We start from the raw sequence: 22432 nt of genomic DNA on the forward strand, positions 1-22432 counted from the left end.
GGGTTGAGGGGGTAAAGCACATGTGAGCAATATTGTATTTCCTGCCTTATGGTGCATGCTGGGAAATGAGCATCATCCAGACTGGCATGGAGAATATGTGTCCTAAATGGCACCCTATTCCTTATGTAGTGCACAACTTTTGACCAGGGGGCCCTGGTCAAAAGTAGTGCACTGAATATGGAATAGAGTGCCAATTTGGGATGCTGGCAGAGATTGCCTTGAAAATGGAGAGAAGTTGTCAATCATCTAGCTTGCTCACTGTGGCTCACTGACTGGCAGCTAAAGCATTCAAGCAGCAAGGGTAATATAGAGGGGTGTCTGAGGTAGCATTTCAGCTACCTAGAGTAGAGTTTCCCAAACTTGGTCCTGGGGCTCCCCTGGGTGCACGTTTAGTTTTTTCCCTAGCACTACAAAGCTGATTCAAATAACCCACTCATCGTCAAGCTTTGATTATTTGAGTCAGCTGTGTAGTGCTAGAGCAAAAACCAAAACGTGCACTCAGGGAAGGCCCCAGGACCGAGTTTGGAAAACCCTGACTTAATTGTACATCACAATTATGCATTATCTTCAGCATGTTATGTTTGATTTTGATGATATGATGTAATTGCCAGCTGAATGAGAATGAAGATGGGTTTGAAACATACTCGCAAGAAAATTAAAGCAATTTGGTCAAGAAAAAATTAAGAAAACAGATGTGCTGATTTGAGGCGATGAGTCGAGGGAAGTGGGATGAAGACAAAAACGTGTGAAAAGTAATACAAAAAAACAGCAAAGAAAAAAAAAGAACAGCCAGGATGAACAAACCAAACCAAGTCATTCACTGTTGCAAAGCAGCTGAAATGAATGACAGACCAGATCTGAAAAGCAGTTTTAATAGCCCTGAGTACCCCCGGCCAGCAGCAAGAGAACGAGAAGCAGCGAAAGAAGTCTTTGTATCGACCACAAAGGGAGAGGGGGCGGAGGGGGGGATAATGGAGGCAAGAGTGGAAAAGGAACCGGACCCATACCTTGGTCGCCCATCATCAAGTGCGCCAGACCTTAAAGGGAAACAAGAGCACAGTCAGCAAAGAGACAGGGGATCACGGGTGAGGCTAAGGCTACTTCCCAAATGACATCCTATTCTCTTTATAGTGCACTACTTTTGACCAGAGCCAGTGCACTTTAAAGGGAATAGGGTTCACTTGGGACGCTACCTAGGTCCAACTGACACACAGGCATCTGTGTCTGGTAGATGCCTGTGGTATTTTGGGAGGTGTTGGGGAGTTGGGGTAAGGGAGAAGGGGGACGGAGAGAGAGGAAGGGGTATAGTCAGACGAGGTTGGGTTAGGGTGATGAGCATGTTTTCAACCAAGAGAGAGGTTGCAATGCATCATCAGTCAGACTTACTAGAGTTAAATTAACAGTAATGATTGGAAGTTAGTCGAGGTTCCATTTGTCCAAGAGGGGGATCCTTTGAGAATGCACAACCCAGTCCACCTACTATACCTACCAACCCCCAAAACAATGGCCTGACTCCACGATTTAACAACGTTTTGAGATGTGAATCTCAGTCATTGGATCGACCATTCTCTCCATTCAGTTTCAAAGATCCAAACTGAGTATTTGCATGATAATATTGTCAGAAAAATAGATACACATTTGATTGGGCAGGGTCTGGTCATTTTCCCCTCCTTCATGCAAATATTTAAGACACTATTGCAAATAAATACATTATCTGGCCTTAAATTCAGAGTTTGTTCTGTAAAGTTTTATTCAGTTTTATTCATTTCCTCCTTGTAAATGGGAACAGACTATTGCATACTTCCCGGAGTTTGCAGAAACCATAAAATGTTTGTTCTATCCCTTCCAAACCATTAACTAATGTAATGTAGTGCATCAACAATAACCTGCAGAATCATTTTTTCAAACCAGTGGGAGAGCCAAGGCACAGTTTGATAGTATAGTAGTACCTTAAATACCTACCCACTTCTTAACATACATAGCTCAACTTTTGCCAGAACTTTCACTGATATTCATTGATATGTATCTATGAGAGATTTCAAGAATAATAGCAACTGCAATGCAGCAGCAATGTAAGAGAATTTTCCACAATTTCTCATCAGGATGGTGATAATCAGTGTTAATAACAGATAACCTTTCCAGTCCATAATTGCACTATCCCAAACCACACATCTCTCCTGAACCAATTGCCTAGCACATGCTGCAAAAACATCTACCCAGAACCGCAAATGACAAAAGATATAGAGCCAACTTACCATTTCAGTAGCACATTTTAACAACTTTTCCCCATAACAAACATGAGGAGTAATCTAAGCCATGAAAACCACAGCATGGTTTTAGTGACTTAAATCATGGTGCAAAGATGATAAAACCATGATAAAGAAAAGAGAAAGTAGAATACCTACCTTCAACATGGTTGTCTTCTGCAAGCGGGCGGACAGACGGGCGGAAGGAGAGAGAGGAAAAGGAAGACATTCGTTAAGCAGCATGCAGACTGGTACAGGGCCGTTGCATGTCGTAACCATGCAAGGCATCACACATCACATGCAAAGTGCCCCACGTTGTACTGTATTGACAACCCCAGCAGAGGAAAGGTCTTGGTGCTGCAGAGGCCTACTATCTCTTAGCTGTTCAACACAACTGGCTGTGTTTCAATGCTGCAGAGGACTTCTAATCTGTCAAATTTCTGTATAACTATCTGTTTTGGGGTTTTAGAAAAGCTCTATAAAAATCCCATGTATTATTACTAACATGACATTAAATTATACTTTCAGTCTTTAATCATATGCCTACCTGGGATACAGGACACAGCTTTATTTGTAAGAACTATAAGCTTGTTAAGATATTGAGTGGATTGCTATGGATTGCTATGGCCCCTCTGGATAGCATTGTTTGCTTTGCTGTTAATGTTAGCTTGTCTGCTAGCTTGTTGTTAGCTTGTCTGCTAGTTTGTTGTTAGCTTGTCTGAGAGCTTGACTGCTAGCTTGTTTTCTAGCTTGTCTCTTAGCTTATTAGCTTGTCATTAGCTTGTCACTTAGCTTGTTGAGCTTGTCTATTAGCTTGTCTGCCATGTGCCCACTCTGCATGTACTCTTTCAATCCCATTTACTAGACTGTCTACTGCAACAAAAGAATGGTTATAGGAGTACATTCAACTGAGAGAAAACAAAGTGAGTTAGCAAATGTATTGGCGAAAGCTAGGAAAGGGTATAAAATAAGTTGTAAAGTGGTGTAGACCAAGTAAAAGAGGTGGTGAATAGGGCACATGCAGTGTTCAGTAACAGTGAAAGGGGGAGATTAAAAATAAAATAAAATAAATGTTTAATTAAATTGAACTTTTATTTAACAAGGCAAGTCAGTTAAGAACAAATTATTATTTACAATGACAGTCTACCACGGCCAAACCCGGATGATGGTGGGCCAATTGTGCACTGCCCTACCCTATGGGACTCCCAATCACAGCCGGATGTGATACAGCCTGCAATCAAACCAGGGACTGTAGTGACGCCTCTTGCACTGCTGAGATGCAGTGCCTTAGACTGCTGTGCCACTCGGGAGCAGTGTCTGTCAGCTGATGTATATTTATGTTTGCATGTATGTACACTACCGGTCAAAAGTTTTAGAACACCTACTCATTCAAGGGTTTTTCTTTATTTGTACTATTTTCTACATTGTAGAAAATATATTGATGACATCAAAAAAATGAAATAACACATATAGAATCATGTAGTAACCAAAAAGGTGTTAAACAAATCAAAATATATTTTATATTTGAGATTTTACAAATAGCCATCCTTTGCCTTGATGACAGCTTTGTACACTCTTGGCATTCTCTCAACAAGCTTCACCTGGAATGCTTTTCCAACCGTCTCGAAGGAGTTCCCACATATGCTGAGCACTTGTTGGCTGCTATTCCTTCACTCTGCGGTCCGACTCTTCCCAAAACATCTCAATTTGGTTGGGTCGGGGGATTGTGGAGGCTAGGTCATTTGATGCAGCACTCCATCACTCTCCTTCTTGGTCAAATAGCCCTTACACAGCCTGGAGGTATGCTGGGTCATTGTCCTTTTGGCAAACAAATGAATGATAGTCCACGAAGCCCAAACCAGATGGGATGGCGTATCGCTGCAGAATGCTGTGGTAGCCATGCTGGTTAAGTGTGCCTTGAATTCTAAATAAGTCACAGATTGTCCCCAGCAAAGCACCTCCACACCATAACACCTCCTCCATGCTTTACTGTGGGAAATACACATGCGGAGATCATCAGTTCACCCACACCGCGTCTCACAACGACACGGTGGTTGGAACCAAAAATCTCCAATTTGGACTACAGCCCAAAGGACACATTTCCACCAGTCTAATGCCCATTGCTCGTGTTTCTTGGCCCAAGCAAGTCCTTTCTTCTTATTGGTGTCCTTTAGTAGTGGTTTCTTTGCAGCAATTTGACCATGAAGGCCTGATTCACAGTCTCCTCTGAACAGTTGATGTTGAGATGTGTCTGTTACTTGAGCTCTGTGAAGCATTTACATGGGCTGCAATTTCTGAGGCTGTTAATTCTAATGAACTTATCCTCTGCAGCAGAGGTAACTCTGGGTCTTCCATTCCTGTGGTGGTCCTCATGAGATCCAGTTTCATCATAGCGCTTGATGGTTTTTGCGACTGCATTTGAAGACATTTTTTGACCTTCATATCTTAAAGTTATGATGGACTGTCGTTTATCTTAGCTTATATTAGCTGTTGTTGCCATACTATGGACTTGGTCTTTTACCAACATAACTTGTCACAATATAACTAATTGGCTCAAATGCATTTAGAAGGAAAGAAATTCCACAAATTAACTTTTAAGAAGGCACTACTGTTAATTGAAATGCATTCCAGGTGACTACCTCATGAAGCTGGTTGAGAGAATGCCAAGAGTATGCAAAGCTGTCATTAAGGCAAAGGGTGGCTTTTTGAAGATTCTCAAATATAAAATATATTTTGATTTGTTTAACACTTTTTTGGACTGCTGACTGCTGAAAAAGAGAGAGAGTGTGACGGGGAAATCATGCCTATTTCTGGACTTTCACAAAAGGGCAGAGAGAGGGTTGAGTCGCATCAGGTCTGGGCCCATATCAACAAAGTATCTCAGCGAAAGATTGCAGATCTAGGATCAGTTTAAGCGTTTAGATCATAATGACTAAGATTCTATGGACATATCTCAGATCAGCACTCATAGATAATTAGTAGTGAGCAGAGATTAAGTGCTAAAAGGGGACATCACCTCACAGTCAAAGTGAAATTCGTGACATGGTGATAAGGAATTTAAAGTAAAAAGAATGTGAGGTCTATCAACACTATCAGAGACTGATAAAGTTGTCATGTCTGTTGCCAAAATGATGGCAAACTAGGTGCCCAGCATGTCATGCCATTGCCTCTAGTGGGGAACATTACATTTGGAGGAAGTATGTGTTACAATAAAGCATGCAATAATCATTGAAAGGTTGAGAGGATGTAAAGGCCTCCTAAAACAGAACAACACATTGGTCAGTCAACATTTCTCATCAACATTTAGTTATATAAGTATTATAAGTGTTCAATTAGTAAATCAGTGAAACTGCTGGCTGTTACAGATAACAGACGTATAATTCAAGTCAGAAGGTCGACTGTAGAAATATTGATACATGAACATTACAGAAGTGAACACTGGTGGGTTTTTACACTAGTTAAAACCATTTGCATTACATCTGTAATATATTTTAATCTGATTTATCAATTTAAAGGAGAAATCGTGAGTCATGAGAATGCAAACTTTTAAGATTAGATAAATAATGACATGCAATTTGATTATATAGCTTTACATGTATATAAGTGAATATAAGCTATGTGATAACTATAGAATGAGTCATTTCTTTGTCTGAAAGTACCATGTCATCATGTAGGTATACCTACACATTGGACGTTGGGCCACACAGCATAGCTCCTAGCTCCCATCAGATGAAACAAGTATCCTACCTCTCCTCAATGGTTTCAGGCCCCGATTCAAGCGATTTATTGACCAAGAAACTTACCAGCATATCAGCTCCCCTTCCAAATCAGACACCATGCACCACAACCAACCAATAAAAGTGTGAGAGCAGCAGCATTTTGTGAACAAAATAGGATGGAAGTACTGTAATAATGAGGACTTTGTTATGGTAATAAAAGGAAATGTTTGTAATTTCTTCAACTGTAAGCTACATATACAGTACATCTCTGTTGGCATGGTTGGAATGGGCATAAAAGGAAATATTGGGCACTTTGATCATAGCCGTGGGAAGTAGGGGGGCTGATGGTGCTGCAGCACCCCATGAAAAATCAGAATAAAAAATATATATATAAATTGAAAAAATATACATTTCACTAAAGTAGTGCACTCGGCCTTTACTAGTCTGTATTAGCGGACCACCTATCAGCAAAATAAATCACAGCACCCCCACACCCAAACTACTTCCCGCGGCTATGACTTTGTTCACAAAAGGATAGCTTGATGATGACAAGCACGCTTCCTATTCAAAAAGCATTCTGGGGTGGCAACAAGCTTTGAGCTGGTATGGTGAAGTGACAACAGTAGCGATGAGGAGAAAAGTAAGAAAGCAGGGTCTGTTTGCTGATATATCTATACCTTAAAGAACAGCTCTTAATTATCATCCCACAGGAACACATAAACACTTCAAACATTTCACCGGGGTGAGAGTATTCTCTGGATTGTGACTGTATTTTGACAAGGATAATTTTGAGATTTTTAACTATGAATGTGTCATTTTAATAAAAATGGGTTTTTGATGCACAATCTGTCCAATGATTTTATCACCATTTTATTACTCTGTTTCTAGCGTTTCTCTTCCTCTTATATTAGTAATTTCAAAACAAAATGGCATTTCAAAATAAGAATATCACATCTAATTAAATCTGCTTTACAGTAATTTAAGCTTGAAAAAATGTATGTTGTTTCTTTCATCCAACCGTGTAGTTCTATACACTCTGATAAAAATCTATACATCCATCAAACAAATAGAAAAGCAGGGTCAACGATAGGGGAAAAATCTCCATGGCAACCTATGACAACATCTAAGACCATCCAACAAGTAAAAGCCAAGACAGATAACCTTCATTCAGATTTCTACACAGAATGACTTGACTAAAGCCAAGAGTAGTTCAAATTATGTTTCGACACTACCCAGCTACGTACGTTCAAACCATGTTGAACCGAAATTGAACTTAAAATTCTCAATTCATACATGTAGTTATATTTCCTGACCTAAACTGTTGCACATGAATTGCCTTTATATCCTATGTTCACTGTACTATCTGAATGCGCCACATGAAGACAAATAAAAGACTAGGACACAATTTAAATGTCATCTTCTCCTCAAACTAGGGTTCATGACAGATGTCACCATGACAGACAACAGGACACTATCCTTACCAAATCTACCCATACAACTATTTTATTGACACAGATATAAGTGTGTTCCTTTAGTGTAGTACCTTACTAACATTGATTCAACTAGGGATCATGTTATGATAGATACCATTTACACCAAACCCCCACCTGTCCATCACACACAGACACACAACACACACACACACACAAGTAATATAATAATTACTTTTGGGGATTACGTAGATTACATTTAGTTACATTTAACTGGTTTTAACACACAAACACACACACACACAAACACACCACTTTCTCCCTTCCCAAATCTCCCCAGCTGGTTGATAATCCTGGCAGAGGAATAAACCTGCCTAATCCCCTTGACGAAGCAGCGATCCCACTGCCATTGTGCTGCTAATACCACACAACAATACAATGCACTTCACTCCACTTAGCTCCACTCCCATGCAGAAAACACTATATACATATTGGTATATGACATAGTGCCATGTAGAGCCCATGATTATAGTCAAAACACCAGCTTGTACACAGCTAGTACACATACAGTACACATAGCCGAAAACCGAGCATAACATTGCCTCTCTAGTAATAGGCATACTACTAAATTCATCTGCATACAACATCTGTATCCAATATTACTCTTATTTAGCCTGTACACATACAGTACATTTCCACACACAGCCTGCATTCAAGACCATCTGTATATGTCATTGGATTTAGGTTGAACGAGAGAGTGTGTGTGTGTGTGTGTGTGTGTGTGTGTGTGTGTGTGTGTGTGTGTGTGTGTGTGTGTGTGTGTGTGTGTGTGTGCGTGTGTGCGTTGTGGGGTATGACATTTGTTTTCACATTCTAAAACATGTGTGCCACTCATTGTACTGCAGACTGAGTTACTATGAAGCACTGACTTACTATGAAGGACTGAGTTACTATGAAGGGCTGACATACTATGAAGCGCTGACATACTATGAAGGGCTGAGTTACTATGAAGGGCTGAGTTACTATGAAGGGCTGAGTTACTATGAAGGGCTGAGTTACTATGAAGGGCTGACTTACTATGAAGGGCTGACTTACTATGAAGGGCTGAGTTACTCTGAAGGGCTGACTTACTATGAAGGACTGAGTTACTATGAAGGGCTGACTTACTATGAAGGGCTGAGTTACTATGAAGGGCTGAGTTACTATGAAGGGCTGACTTACTATGAAGGGCTGAGTTACTCTGAAGGGCTGACTTACTATGAAGGACTGAGTTACTATGAAGGGCTGACTTACTATGAAGGGCTGAGTTACTATGAAGGGCTGACTTACTATGAAGGGCTGACTTACTATGAAGGGCTGACTTACTATGAAGTACTGACTTACTATGAAGGGCTGACTTACTATGAAGGGCTGACATACTATGAAAGGCTGAGTTACTATGAAGGGCTGACATACTATGAAGGGCTGACTTACTATGAAGGGCTGACTTACTATGAAGGGCTGACTTACTATGAAGGGCTGACTTACTATGAAGGGCTGACTTACTATGAAGGGCTGAGTTACTATGAAGGGCTGAGTTATTATGAAGGACTGAGCTACTATGAAGGGCTGAGTTACTATGAAGGGCTGAGTTACTATGAAGGGCTGAGTTATTATGAAGGACTGAGCTACTATGAAGGGCTGAGTTATTATGAAGGACTGAGCTACTATGAAGGGCTAAGTTACTTATATCATACGGAAGCATCAAACTCTACTTCATTCACCGACTGTCAAATGTTATCGGTTTGAGTAACTATCATCAAAATCCTTAGCTCTGTGAATGTCCCTCTGGATTTATGTGTAGCCTAATATTTTGGAGAGAATTAAAAGCTAAGCATTGGTACTTTTATGACCAAAGAAAGGGTCTAGGCCTGGCAACTCCTAACTTTGAACAGTACTTAGGCAAATTCAGAAGATTGCTTCTCCCTACACTTTATCACATTGGGATAGTCAAGGTTATTTGTATTCAGTGGTGGAAAAAGTACACAACTGTCATATTTGAGTAAAAGTAAAGATAACTTAATAGAAAATGACTCAAAAGTGAGTCATCCAGTAAAATACTACTTGAGTAAAAGTCTAAAAGTATTGGGGATTAAATTAGAGGTCTAAATTAGAGGTTTAAATTAGAGGTCGACCGATTATGATTTTTCACCGCCGATACCGATACCGATTATTGGAGGACTAAAAAAGTCGATACCAATTAAATCGGACGATTTTTATTTATTTATTTGTAATAATGACAATTACAACAATACTGAATGAAAACGTATTTTATCTTAATATAATACATCAATAAAATCAATTTAGCCTCATGTAAATAATGAAACATGTTCAATTTGGTTTAAGTAATGCAAAAACAAAGTGTTGGAGAAGAAAGTAAAAGTGCAATATGTGCTATGTAAGAAAGCTAAAGTTTCAGTTCCTTGCTCAGAACATGACAACACATGAAAGCTGGTGGTTCCTTTTAACATGAATCTTCAATATTCCCAGGTAAGAAGTTTTAGGTTGTAGTTATTATAGGAATTATAGGACTACTTCCCTCTATACCATTTGTATTTCATTAACCTTTGATTATTGGATGTTCTAATAGGCATTTTAGTATTGCCCGTATAACAGTATAGCTTCCGTCCCTCTCCTGGCTCCTCCCTGGGCTCGAACCAGCAACACAACGACAACAGCCACCATCGAAGCAACATTACCCATGCAATGCAAGGGGAACAACTACTAGAAGGCTCAGAGCGAGTGACATTTGAAACTCAATTAGCGCCCGCTAACTAGCTAGCCATTTCTCTTCGGTTACACCAGCCTCATCTCGGGAGTTGATAGGCCCGAAGTCATAAACAGCGCATTGCCTGACGCACAATGAAGAGCTGCTGGCAAAACGCATGAAAGTGCTGTTTGAATTAATGTTTTCGCCTACCACCGCTCAGTCAGATACTTAGATACTTGTATGCACAGTCAGATTATAGGCAACACAGGACATGCTAGATAATATCTAGTAATATCATCAACCACGAGTAGTTAACTAGTGATTATGATTGATTATGATTGATTGTTTTTTATAAGGTAAGTTTAATGCTAGCTAGCAACTTACATTGGCTTACTGCATTCGCGTAACAGGCAGTCTCCTTGTGGAGTGCAATGAGAGAGAGGCAGGTCGTTATTGCGTTGGACTAGTTAACTGTAAGGTTGCAAGATTAGATCCCCGAGCTGACAAGGTGAAAATCTGTCGTTCTGCCCCTGAACGAGGCAGTTAACCCACCGTTCCTAGGCCGTCATTGAAAATAAGAATGTGTTCTTAACTGACTTGCCTAGTTAAATAAAAGGTCTAAAAATATATATATATATATATTTGTTTTTAAATCGGTGCCCAAAAATACAGATTTCTGATTGTTATGAAAACTTGAAATCGACCCTAATTAATCGGCCATTCCGATTAGTCGGTCGACCTCTAGTTTAAATATACTTAAGCATCAAAAGAAAAATGTTTTAAGTTATTTCAAATTCCTTGTACTAAGCAAACCAGACTGCACCATTTTCTTTTTTTCTTTTTAATTTTAACAACTGTCTGTACTGTATGTACGTGCTGCTCTGTAATGTTTGCCAGTGTTGGAAATGCTCAAGGTGAGGCTGGTCAGAGCCTGGTAGACCACACCTGTGCAAACTAAGTTATTTTGGCAGGAATACTTGCTTAAACCTATTGTTTTTCTTTTATATTCCTTCAGTGTTGCGTTTGTTTTGTCAGTTTAGTTGCCAACCTACATTTTAGAGCTTCTATCAGTGGTGTGTATTCATGGATGCCAAGGGAAGCCAGGCTTCCACAAATATTTGACTAATAAAAAGAAAAATGTATCGTTCGTCTCTCTCTGTGTTTACAACATTTGTGGCTGAATCTCACTGGAGAAATAATCCAAGCGAGGGAAACAGCACCCCTCTGTCTCAGTATGTGTAGCCCATGTATCAGATATTGTCTGGACCAAAAGAGTATGTAACATGTTGCCGCCGTAGCATTTGATTGATTGATGCCAGCAAGCATTTGGCCTCCCTTGATAAAACAAATATATAAAAGAATTAGCCAGTCAGCGTTGAACTGTGGGCTGTGGGTTGTCCTGGTGCAGCAAAACGCCCCCCAAGGGATGCCAGTTTGGATTTGGCTTCACACCATTCAAATCACTTCCTAAGCAAAATTTCATTTTCAGAAAAACTTGTCAGTTTCTGGTCTGCTTGTGTTGATGTCCTGCAATAGCTAGCTTGCTAAATCGTCCCTTTCCTAAGCTATGGATGGAGATGGGGATTTAGACTTGTGGTTTTGATTTAATTATCTGTACAAGCCAATGATTATGACGGCGATTCTGATCTAACCATAAATTAATGTTTTTCCACTGGCCTGAGATGATTAAAGTTCAATTTGTAGCCTAGATGTAGTCTAGTAGGCTCATGATAACTAGCTAGCTACTTAGCTGGTTCATTGTTGCCCATGTGAGGAAGTTAGGCTAGCAAGCATTTTAGCTAGGTAGACTATGACAACAAAAAACAAAAGTGTACTGTATGACAGAGACATTGACTGTTTTGCCAACATGAAAGAGAGGAGGATGGCATTGGAGTTCAACTAGTCTACAAGTAGGGTGAGTCAAAAAGATCATATTTACCTGCACACACACACACACACACACACACACAATATTTAGCTATATTAATTGGACTAAATTGTATTGGTATCTTTAAGTTTGTTTTCAGTGTATTAAACTAAGCATATAAATAGCCTTGTGGATTTAATGATATTTAACATTTTAAGTTGAAATGGTGCTGGAATAACAGAGGCAGTGCTCCTGTTGTCTTTGTGCTGACTTGAGGTAACTCTGTTGTTCTATTTCAGTAGTTTTTTTGTAAACTGTCGAAAACATTAACTTGCTTGACCATGCTGCAGGTGAAATAACTGTTTGTTACATGTTTGCTTTGTGGACTTCACTGTACTCTCCGGCTTTGTGATGAAACAAACTAAGGTGTAGTTGAATTTATTACGCCACTGTGTGACTGTAGTCTTTTTGTTGTCATGGTCTTATTGTATATCATGGTGGCGTATGAATGGGTTACAGATCAAACAACACAGGTTGTAATATGGCTTATTAACTGTCTTGACTTGGCTTTCTCGGTGACTTGGGATGGCAGGTAGCCTATTGGTTAAGAGCTTTGGTTAAGTGAAAGGTTGCTGATTTTAATCCCTGAGCCGACTAGGTAAAAAAATATGGCGATGTTCCCTTGAACAAGGCACCTAACCACAATTGCTCCTGTAAGTCACTCTGGATAAGAGCGTCTGCTAAAATGACAAAAAATAATTATAATTATACACACACCGCTACTGCCACCTATAATTTAATAACGCCTGCTAATTTAATTACAACATGTCCTCCAGCTGCGTCATGCCCTGAGACACGTTACCCGTTTCACAGAACTAGCATAGTGCATATTTTACCATTTTCGTTATGAAGACAATTCTCTACAATGTCGAAATAACATAACAGAGCTTTCAAATTCAGTGCCACGGCTGACGCCTGTGCCTATCATGATGCCATGTTGAGAATGAAGCAGGCTTCATTTGCTGTGTAATAACACAGTCACAATGATTAAGAAATCAATCGGCCCACTTGCTCTCTGTGTACTTTCAAAGATCAACTTAAATGTTTAACATCGTTTTAACAGAGATAATTACCTCTTAAACTCTTAAAGGTAGACTATGAACTTGTTATAATCAGATGTATGTGTGAGTACTGCATAGGTGTAATAGATTGTATTATGTAGATGCATCGGACAAACATTCTCATCGAGCATTCTTTAAATGCTTCAGATCAAATAGACATAGCTCTTCTTGACTGATTAGATCAGTAGTAGATCAGCATTACTATTCCAGGCAGATTGTGGATTCTATCATTGTAATTGTCTGCATAATGTCCAACCCCCATATGGGATTTGGATTTGTTTGTGTGTATATATATATATACACACAAACACACTACCGGTCAAAAGTTAAGACACCTACTCAGACAAGTGTTTTTCTACATTTTTACTATTTTCTATATTGGAGAATAATAGTGAAGACATCAAAACTATGAAAAAACACACATGGAATCATGTAGTAACTAAAAGAGTGTTAAACAAATCCAAATATATATTATATTTGAGATTCTTCAAATAGCTAGCTGGTGAAGTTTGCCTTGAATGCTAAATAAATCCACTGTACCTGTACTCCCTGTATATAGCCTCGTTATTGTCAATTTCTTGTGTTACCTTTTGATTTTATTCATTTATTCTCACTTTAGTTTATTTGGTAAATATTTTCTTTACTCTATTTCTTGAACTGCTTTGTTGGTTAATTTTAGCAATTTGATTAGATTTTTGATAATACATTGCAAATCTCTACTGCAAAGAATTCTTCCACCCACATATACATCATATGGCCTACGCCCCACTACTTTCTAGCCACCAACTTTTCTGATCCACGAACAAAGCAGCAGAAAACCTGAAACAAACCACAGATGCATCAAGGGAGAAAAATAGAAGTGACTTAACAGTCTCAAAGGTCAATGCCACCCATTCTACCGATTCAGAGAAAATGAATGGATCAATGTGTTGTTAAATTACAATTTAGGCCAAATCAAGACTAATGAGAGTGTGTAGCTCATCGCTCAGCTGTGCAGTCTGGTCTGATCTCCACACACACACACACACACACACACCCTAATGCATCACACAAGACCAGAGGAAGGTTATAGTGGCATGTCTTACGGCCATCACCATATTCCTCATTATCCTGCACAGACCACAGTTAGTGGTGAGAGAGAAAGAGGGGGATATGGATGGGAGGAGAAAGTGAGTGAGAAAGAGAGAGGAAGACAGAGAGACAGACAGACAGAAAGAAAGCAAGAGCAGTTAGTGAGACAGAGAGAGCAAGAGAGTGAAAAAGAGAGCGGGGTAATGGAAGGATAAAGAGAAAAGGAAAGCGAGAGAGAGAGAGAGAGAGAGAGAGAGAGAGAGAGAGCGAGAGAGAGAGAGAGCGAGAGAGAGAGAGAGAGAGAGAGAGAGAGAGAGAGAGAGAAAGAAGAAAAGGATGGGGGCCAAGTGACCAGCCGCTCTTGATAGAAATCGATAAGACCCGCAGCCAGCTGCAGCTGGAAGCTCGAGGCACGGTGCAGGGTTGCAGGGTTACATCCCAAATGGCACCCTATCCCAAGCTCTATTAAGTGAACACTATGGGATTTGGCCAAAAGTAGTGCACTATATAGGGAATAGGTTGCCATTTGGTACACACACCGTTTTTGCACTCACCAGCTTAGTCTGCTGGAACTTTAATGCATTCAGACCAAGCACAATCTCGGCTTTATGTAGCTTATCATTAGCCCATTTGTCATCCCTCTATTGATCTGATGCTGAGCTAGCATGGCTAGATAGCTATCATACCAGTGCATTGAAATCTGAGCTAGCATGGCTAAGTAACAAGTGGTTAGAGGGTATACAGTGGCTATCTAGTAGCCCAGTGGTGGATTTAGGTATAGGCGACATGGGCAGCCACCCAGAGCAACATCTTCCCGGAGGTGGCACAGGGTGCCTGCACAAATTTTGGGGGAATTGGTGACATTTGCGAGATCGGTTTTCTATCACTCATTTGCACGTCATGTGTGGGACTCATGGGTCAATTAACCTTGTCGGAGTGGGCGCCCTGATTCTAGTTTGTGAGCTAGGCAGGCTACTGCCTGGGAAGGTCTCCCACTCAGAAGTACGAGATGGCGGGGGGAGGTTGACCTCAGGTCTCCCCACTGGAAGTCCGTGGTAGGGGGAGCGGGGGAATCTATCAAATATAGCACCTCTAACTTTGTACAGTACTAATGCAATTAGTAAATTCCGTCACACTACGAAATGCTACCAAATAAACCGCAATTCATTCATAATACTGTGAATATATAGTTTCACAGACATATTGTTGCTTTTTTTCACCCAGGGAGCCTTACAAGCTAGAACCACCACTCCGGTACCCTATTCCTCTGTTGTACATTTGTTACATTGTTGATTTTATGGCATCCCTCTGGCTGCAACAAGAGATGGAAAGGCTCTAAAAAATACACTAAAGCAATGGGAAACTGAAAATCCTCAGTGGAAATAGTAACAGCCGTTCTACATGTACCGTGTACATGTACCAACAACAGCATGATACATTTCCTGCTGACAGCTTCTCCAATTCCAAAACATACTGTAGGAAGTATGATACTCCCTACTGAATTCCGCCAGTTCGTATGTAGTCTACAAACTTGCTACTGCTAAAGTAGCTATGGCAGTATAGTCTCCCAATCCCCATCCCCAGTGTATTACTGTGATTATATATTGTATAGTGTACTGCTAGCTTCGCCAGTATCTGGATTTAAATCCCCAATACACTGTTCTACTTTAAGTTGATACGTGGACAATGAGAGCCCATCCGCCTGTCCGGCTTTTTCCACGAAGACGTCCTTTACTCCTTTATCTGCTATGGTCCAGACAGAGGGAATAGTGGGAAGGAACAGATGAACAGAAGAGCTCTCTATTCTTTGACATCTTGTGGGTCGTCCGACCGCCTGCCCGATCCAATGGGATAATCATAAGCAGACTAGCTTACAATTCTAATAACCTTAATCCGAGGGACTGACAATATCTGCGATAGTACTACAGATGTGGAGTTACATCTTACTTGTTGCCATGCCACAGAAAATAGTCTAAACACTGATGTGATGTTGCCTGGTTGCAATGCTATTAAGGAGACAATACAGGATAGAGTATCATACATTTGGCTATTTCAGCATATTTCAAAGATATCATAAAACATAAGCTATAAATAATTTGCAGCATGCTGCTCATGAAATTAGAGCAACTGGCTTTTCTCTTTTTAAACCACTCAGCCTAATTCATGCAATATGATCTTACTATGTGAGGTTCTTCATAATAGTCTTGTAATTCCACGAGCAGAAATATAGCCCTAGGAGTATAGTCATTATTGCAATATGCAAGGAGAAATTACCACATATCAGTTGGATGCCAATGACTACGGGAAAACGGGAATTTCATCATGGGGGTACAGTGTAAATGATGCTTGCTGTAAAAATGACAGACCCAGTTTGAGACCCTTCCTCCTTCCTCTATCATTATAACTACTGATTGTTTTTATAGTGGGCCTGCTGCGTCTACGATAAAATGCTGTATTTACTCTTTCACTGCATACAGTACTCCAACACTCGGTCATATAGAGTGGCTTCCAACCAGCAGCATCAAAGAGCAACGCATTTTTCTGAAACCCAAGAGACACCACACACACACACACACAGCCAGGGATCTAGCTTTCCTGCTCTTTGTAAAGGATCTCTTTCCTCAGTCTCTCATTATGTGGAGTTCAATCCAATCAGATTCAGATTGCTAGATATAATTATACATGGCTAACAGAGTGAAATGAGTCAATTTTGTTAAACATATGACTACAAACTGACTAATTATTTGAAAGTTTGTGTATAATCTTTTGACATTGATACAGCAAGTGTCAGCATGCTTTAAACTGGTGATTTGCTGCTACAGCTATCCATGCAGTTTACGCTGAGGTGCTGTCCACGGTGCTGAAACTCATGTGGTGGCTAGTTCGATAGGTTTTAAATATGACACGTGCATGTTCCAAACTATAATTTGGTTCAACCATTCATAATTTTAACAAAGGAATGAAATGTGTACATGTTGTCTTACATTTGCTATTTCTGCAGGTTACAATACATAATGCTTACATGAGAAGATGCATCCATCACAAACAACATAGTGTATAGCTAATGGTTTGTGTTTTCATGGTTGTAAGGGTGGTTACGGGTAAGACAACCCTCTCATGAAAAAGCGTTGTCAACGAGCTTCTCTCTCTCTCTCTCTCTCTCTCTCTCTCTCTCTCTCCTCTCTCTCTCTCTCTCTCTCTCTCTCTCTCTCTCTCTCTCTCTCTCCTCTCTCTCTCTCTCTCTCTCTCTCTCTCTCTCTCTCTCTCTCTCTCTCTCTCTCTCTCTCTCTCTCTCTCTCTCTCTCTCTCTCTCTCTCTCTCTCTCTCTCTCTCTCTCTCTCTCTCTCTCTCTCTCTCTCTCTCTCTCTCTCTCTCTCTCTCTCTCTCTCTCTCTCTCTCTCTCTGACAGTCAAGTGCAGTTGTATTTAATAAAACAAGGCAAAAAAATCCTCAGGGAAAATCCCTCTAATCTTTTCAATCCAATATCCTGTAGTCTGTGGGATGGATATATATCTCCCTGAGAGAGAGGGAGAATGAAAGAGAGTGTGACGAGAGACAAGAGAGGGAGAGAGGGGGGAGAGAGACAGAAAGAGAGAGAGAGAGTAGTGGTAGTGTTTAAGTGGAGGGAACAGCAGGAAGCAGCTTCCAGACAGACAGAATGACACTTTCAGATCCACAGGGACACCAGACAGACTGACACACTATCTATCTGCTTCTGCAGCCTCACAGAGGAGCCAAGGATTAATGATTGGATAGGCTGCGACTCTTAAGGTACATTCACAATTTGGACTTGAAATCAGACACTCAACTTTAATAATTTCAATTTTGCTAACGTGTTTTAACGTGTTGCTTTAAAGGACAGTCATCGAACAGTGTATTAGGTACACCAACTTAGGACCGGGCGGAACCCTCTTTGCCTCCAGAACAGCCCGACTTCTTTGGGGCATTCTACAAAGTGTCAGAAACGTTCCAAGACGACAACTCAAGTAAACTGAACTCGCGGTCATGTACGAGGCAATGTTTTTCCTCTCCTCAGTTGTCCAGTGTTGGTTATTGCGTGCCCACTGGAGCCGTTTCTTCTTGTTTTTAGCTGATAGGTGTGGAACCTGGTATGGTGGTCTGCTGCAATAGTCTTTCTGTGACAAGGATCGATGAGTTGTGCGTTCCGAGATACCATTCGGCACACCACTGTTGTACCGCATCTTTATTTGTCTGTTTGTGGCCTGCATGTAATCTTGCATGATTTTTGCCAGTCTCCTTCGACCTCTCTCATCAATGAGCGGTTTTTGTCAACAGGACTGCTGCTGACTGGATGTGTTTTGTTTGATGAACCATTCTGGGTAAACCCTAGACACTGTCGTGCGTGAAAAGCCCAGGCCGTTTCTGAGATACTGTATCTGGTGCACCTGGCACCGACGATCATTCCACGCTCAAAGTCACTTAGGTCACTCGTATTGTCCATTATAACATTCAATCGAACAGTAACTGAAAGCCTCAATGCCTGTCTGCCTGCTTTATATAGCAAGCCGCGGTCGCATGACTCACTGCATGAAGGAGCGATCCATCTTTATGTAACGTCCAACAAAAGTGATGTATTGTCATTACCAGGTCAGGTTACAGGAGACCACAACCCTACAGATTATCTCTCAACCCCAACAGAGGAGGAGAGTTCTGGGGGGTTTTATGACCCCTCACGCCCCTGGTAAATCTCAGGCCACAGACAAATTCCTTTGTCCTGTTACTATGGAGAACCAGCCTCAGAACATTAAACATGAAATAAAGGGACTTTGGAACAATGGTTTCCGTCAGCCACAATGGTGGTCATGACGATAAATGGAATATGAAAATGTATGTCATTATTGTTTTGTTATTAAAGGTTAATAGATGACATTATTACAAAAACATTGTAATGTGAAGAGGTTTCCTAGTATATGTTTGATGTTTATACATTGTACGTTGTATGGAAAAAATCCAAATCAAAGAGAATATTTTGGGGAAGATGAAATGTTAAGTTAGTTGTCTAAAATTCGATTTGAATCAAATCTAGACCTTGCCTCATTAACTTGGTATGCCCAGAGAACTGCCCTAAAGGCGGCTACGCCCACTTCTGACCCAAGGGTATAAAACCTGTGAGTATAGAATTTACAGCAGGACTATGTGACCCCAGCTGCAGCAGGGTCTAAAAAGTCACCGAACCCAGAACGCAACGCACGTTTGAGGACAAAGAAATCCTTTTCTACCCAAGCTACAGATGAGTAGCTGTGTCTAAGCGGGTGAATTCAAGTCGAACCACCTAGCCTCCATCTCACATCGAATTGTGGTATCTAAAGGGTTTCATTCCTATGCTGTGAGGTCTGAGCTACAGAGCTGTCTGTCCTCAGGAGACCCCTTCCAGAGAAAAGGGTGAGGGAACAGACTCCTAAGCCAAAAAGGACACTGACATCGGGAGGACTCAGAGAGGTGCGCCAGAGTAGGGCGTCATTGAACAGCTGAAGGCCTACGCAGAGAATCCTCTGAGATCATCCCCACGTAATTACATCATTATATTCTGACCCATAAGAGCGGCAGTTTGGGGCAAGGCTAGGGTTAGAATAGCATACCTGACAAATTCACCCAAATGTACATTTCTCTTGTGTACTTTCTTTTTTCTCTCTCGTTTGAAATCATCATTGTGGGTAACACGCGCCATAGTGTGTTGGCCCGTTATACTAAGTTCTAATCAATAGCCTATAATGTGTTTTGTCTATGTGTATCTTTTAACATAATTTTAGCTTTTTAGTAAATAAATATTTAACTAAGATTGGTGTGGTACGAATTCATTAGTGAGACCCGGATCCGTGCAGATTCACGGGCTATACGACGTTCAGGAAGAGATTGGTAGAGGCAACTGGTTAATTAGCGGCTGTTGTAAAATCGATAATCTGATATTCAGTGAGTTAATTTGGGAAATAGAAACTCAATAAAGACTAGTTTTCCCATGGTGCCCCAGGTTAATGAATTAATAATTGCTTGATTCAGTTAATCACGCAATTAGAAACTTGTAATCATTCGATGAGCAACAGTCGTCACATTAACTAATACAATGTCACGACAGTAGCATACAGTTCATTGAATACAGTCGCTTGCGAAAGTATTCACCTCTTTGGCATTTTTCCTATTTTGTTGCCTTACAACCTGGAATTTTAAAAAAATATACACAATATGCCTATCACTTTTAAGATACCTTTTTTTGTGAAACAAACAAGAAATAAGAAGAAAAAAACAGAAAACTTTCACCCCCTCAAAGTCAATACTTTGTAGAGCCACCTTTTGCAGCAATTACAGCTGCAAGTCTCTTGGGGTATGTCTCTATAAGATTGCACATCTAGCCACTGGGATGTTTGCCCATTCTTCAAGGCAAAACTGCTCCAGCTCCTTCAAGTTGCAGCAATCTTTAAGTCATACCACAGATTTTCAATTGGATAGAGGTCTGGGATTTGTCTAGGCCATTCCAAGACAAACTGTTCGATAAAGTCCCTCTTTAAATCCAAAAAAGTCAGTTTAGTTGGCGCCATTGATTTCAGTAATCCACTCGTTCAACATGCATACAAACAAATCCAAAAATGTATCGGTAAAGTTCATCCAAGCAAATCAAACGATGTTTCTAATTCATCCTCAGGTAAGCAAATATCTAAATAATCGATAACATTTAAGACAGAGAATAGTATGTTCAATAGGGAAGATAAATAACAAAGAGTGCGCACCTCATTCAACAAGTGCGCAACAAGACTACTTTTCTAATGAGGGACGCCTTGGATAAACTACAACTACTTGTTCGTTTTTCAAGAAACAAGCCTGAAACCCTGTCTAAAGACGGTTGACATCTAGTGGAAGACATAGGAACTGCAATCCGGGTCCTACCTATTTGTTTTTGCATTGAAATGGCCTGTGACCTCAAAAACAAATCCTCTTGTTTTCGCCTGCCATATCAGTTTTGTTATACTCACAGACATTATTTTAACCGTTTTAGAAACTTTCGAGTGTTTTCTATCCAATGCTACCAATTATATGCATATCCTAGCATCTGGGCCTGAGTAACAGGCAGTTTACTTTGGGCAAGTCAGTCATCCGAACTTCCGAACACTGCCCCCTATCCTTAAGAGGTTTTAAACCACTCGAGTGTTGCTTTAGCAGTATGCTTAGGGTCATTGTCCTGCTGGAAGGTGAACCTCCGTCCTAGTCTCAAATCTCTGGAAGACTGAAACAGGTTTCCCTCAAGAATATTTAGTGCCATCCATCATTCCTTCAATTCTGACCAGTTTCCCAGTCCCTGCCTATGAAAAACATCCCAACAGCATGATGCTGACACCACCATGTTTCACTGTGGGGATGGTGGTCTCTGGGTGAAGGGAGGTGTTGGGTTTGCGCCAGACATAACATTTTCCTTGATGGACAAAAAGCTCAATTTTAGTCTCATCTATCCAGAGTTCCTTCTTCCATATGTTTGGGGAGTCTCCCACATGCCTTTCGGCGAACACCAAACGTGTTTGCTTATTTTTTTCTTTAAGCAATGGCTTTTTTCTGGCCACTCTCCCATAAAGCCCAGCTCTGTGGAGTGTACGGCTTAAAGTGGTCCTATGGACAGATACTTCAATATCCGCAGTGGAGCTTTGCAGCTCCTTCAGCGTTATCTTTGGTCTCTTTGTTGCCTCTCTGATTAATGCCCTCCGTGCCTGGTCCGTGAGTTTTGGTGGGCGGCCCTCTCTTGGCAGGTTTGTTGTGGTGCCATATTCTTTCCATTTTTTTATCATGAATTTAATGGTGCTCCGTGGGATGTTCAAAGTTTCTGATATTTTTTTATAAGCAACCCTAATCTGTAGTTCTCCACAACTTTGTCCTTGACCTGTTTGGGGAGCTCCTTGGTCTTCATGGTGCTGCTTGCTTGGTGGTGCCCCTTGCCTAGTGGTGTTGCAGACTCTGGGGCCTTTCAGAACGCGGGTACATATACTGAGATCATGTGACAGTTCATGTGACACTTAAATAACGTTCACCTGTGTGCAATCTAACTAAATATGTGACTTCTGAAGGTAATTGGTTGCACCAGATCTTATTTAGGGGCTTCATAGCAAAGGGGGTGAATAGACATTCACACACCACTTTTCTGTTTGTATTTTATTTTTTTATTTTTAAATAAGTATTTTTTCTTATTTCACTTCACCAATTTGGACTATTTTGTGTATGTCCATTACA

The 22432-nt window shown here is 40.6% G+C and overlaps 1 protein-coding gene across 29 annotated transcripts in view; it reads right to left on the reverse strand.

The window, feature by feature from the left end:
* LOC109878858 (neurexin-1a) overlaps positions 1-22432 on the reverse strand; it is a 586328-nt gene that overhangs the window by 545658 nt on the left and 18238 nt on the right. For 21 of the 29 annotated variants that reach the window (XM_031805046.1, XM_031805041.1, XM_031805047.1 and 18 more), the window contains exons 3-4: positions 2406-2423; positions 1008-1037 (exon numbers count right to left, since the gene is read on the reverse strand). In XM_031805046.1, coding sequence (XP_031660906.1) covers positions 1008-1037; positions 2406-2423 — 48 coding nt within the window. Of the gene's footprint in view, positions 1-1007; positions 1044-2405; positions 2424-22432 lie in introns of those variants that run through there. The other 8 variants (XM_031805049.1, XM_031805050.1, XM_031805056.1 and 5 more) reach the window with 2 other exon arrangements.

The sequence above is a fragment of the Oncorhynchus kisutch genome, linkage group LG25, assembly GCF_002021735.2.
Source record: "Oncorhynchus kisutch isolate 150728-3 linkage group LG25, Okis_V2, whole genome shotgun sequence".
Classification (NCBI taxonomy): Eukaryota; Metazoa; Chordata; class Actinopteri; order Salmoniformes; family Salmonidae; genus Oncorhynchus; species Oncorhynchus kisutch.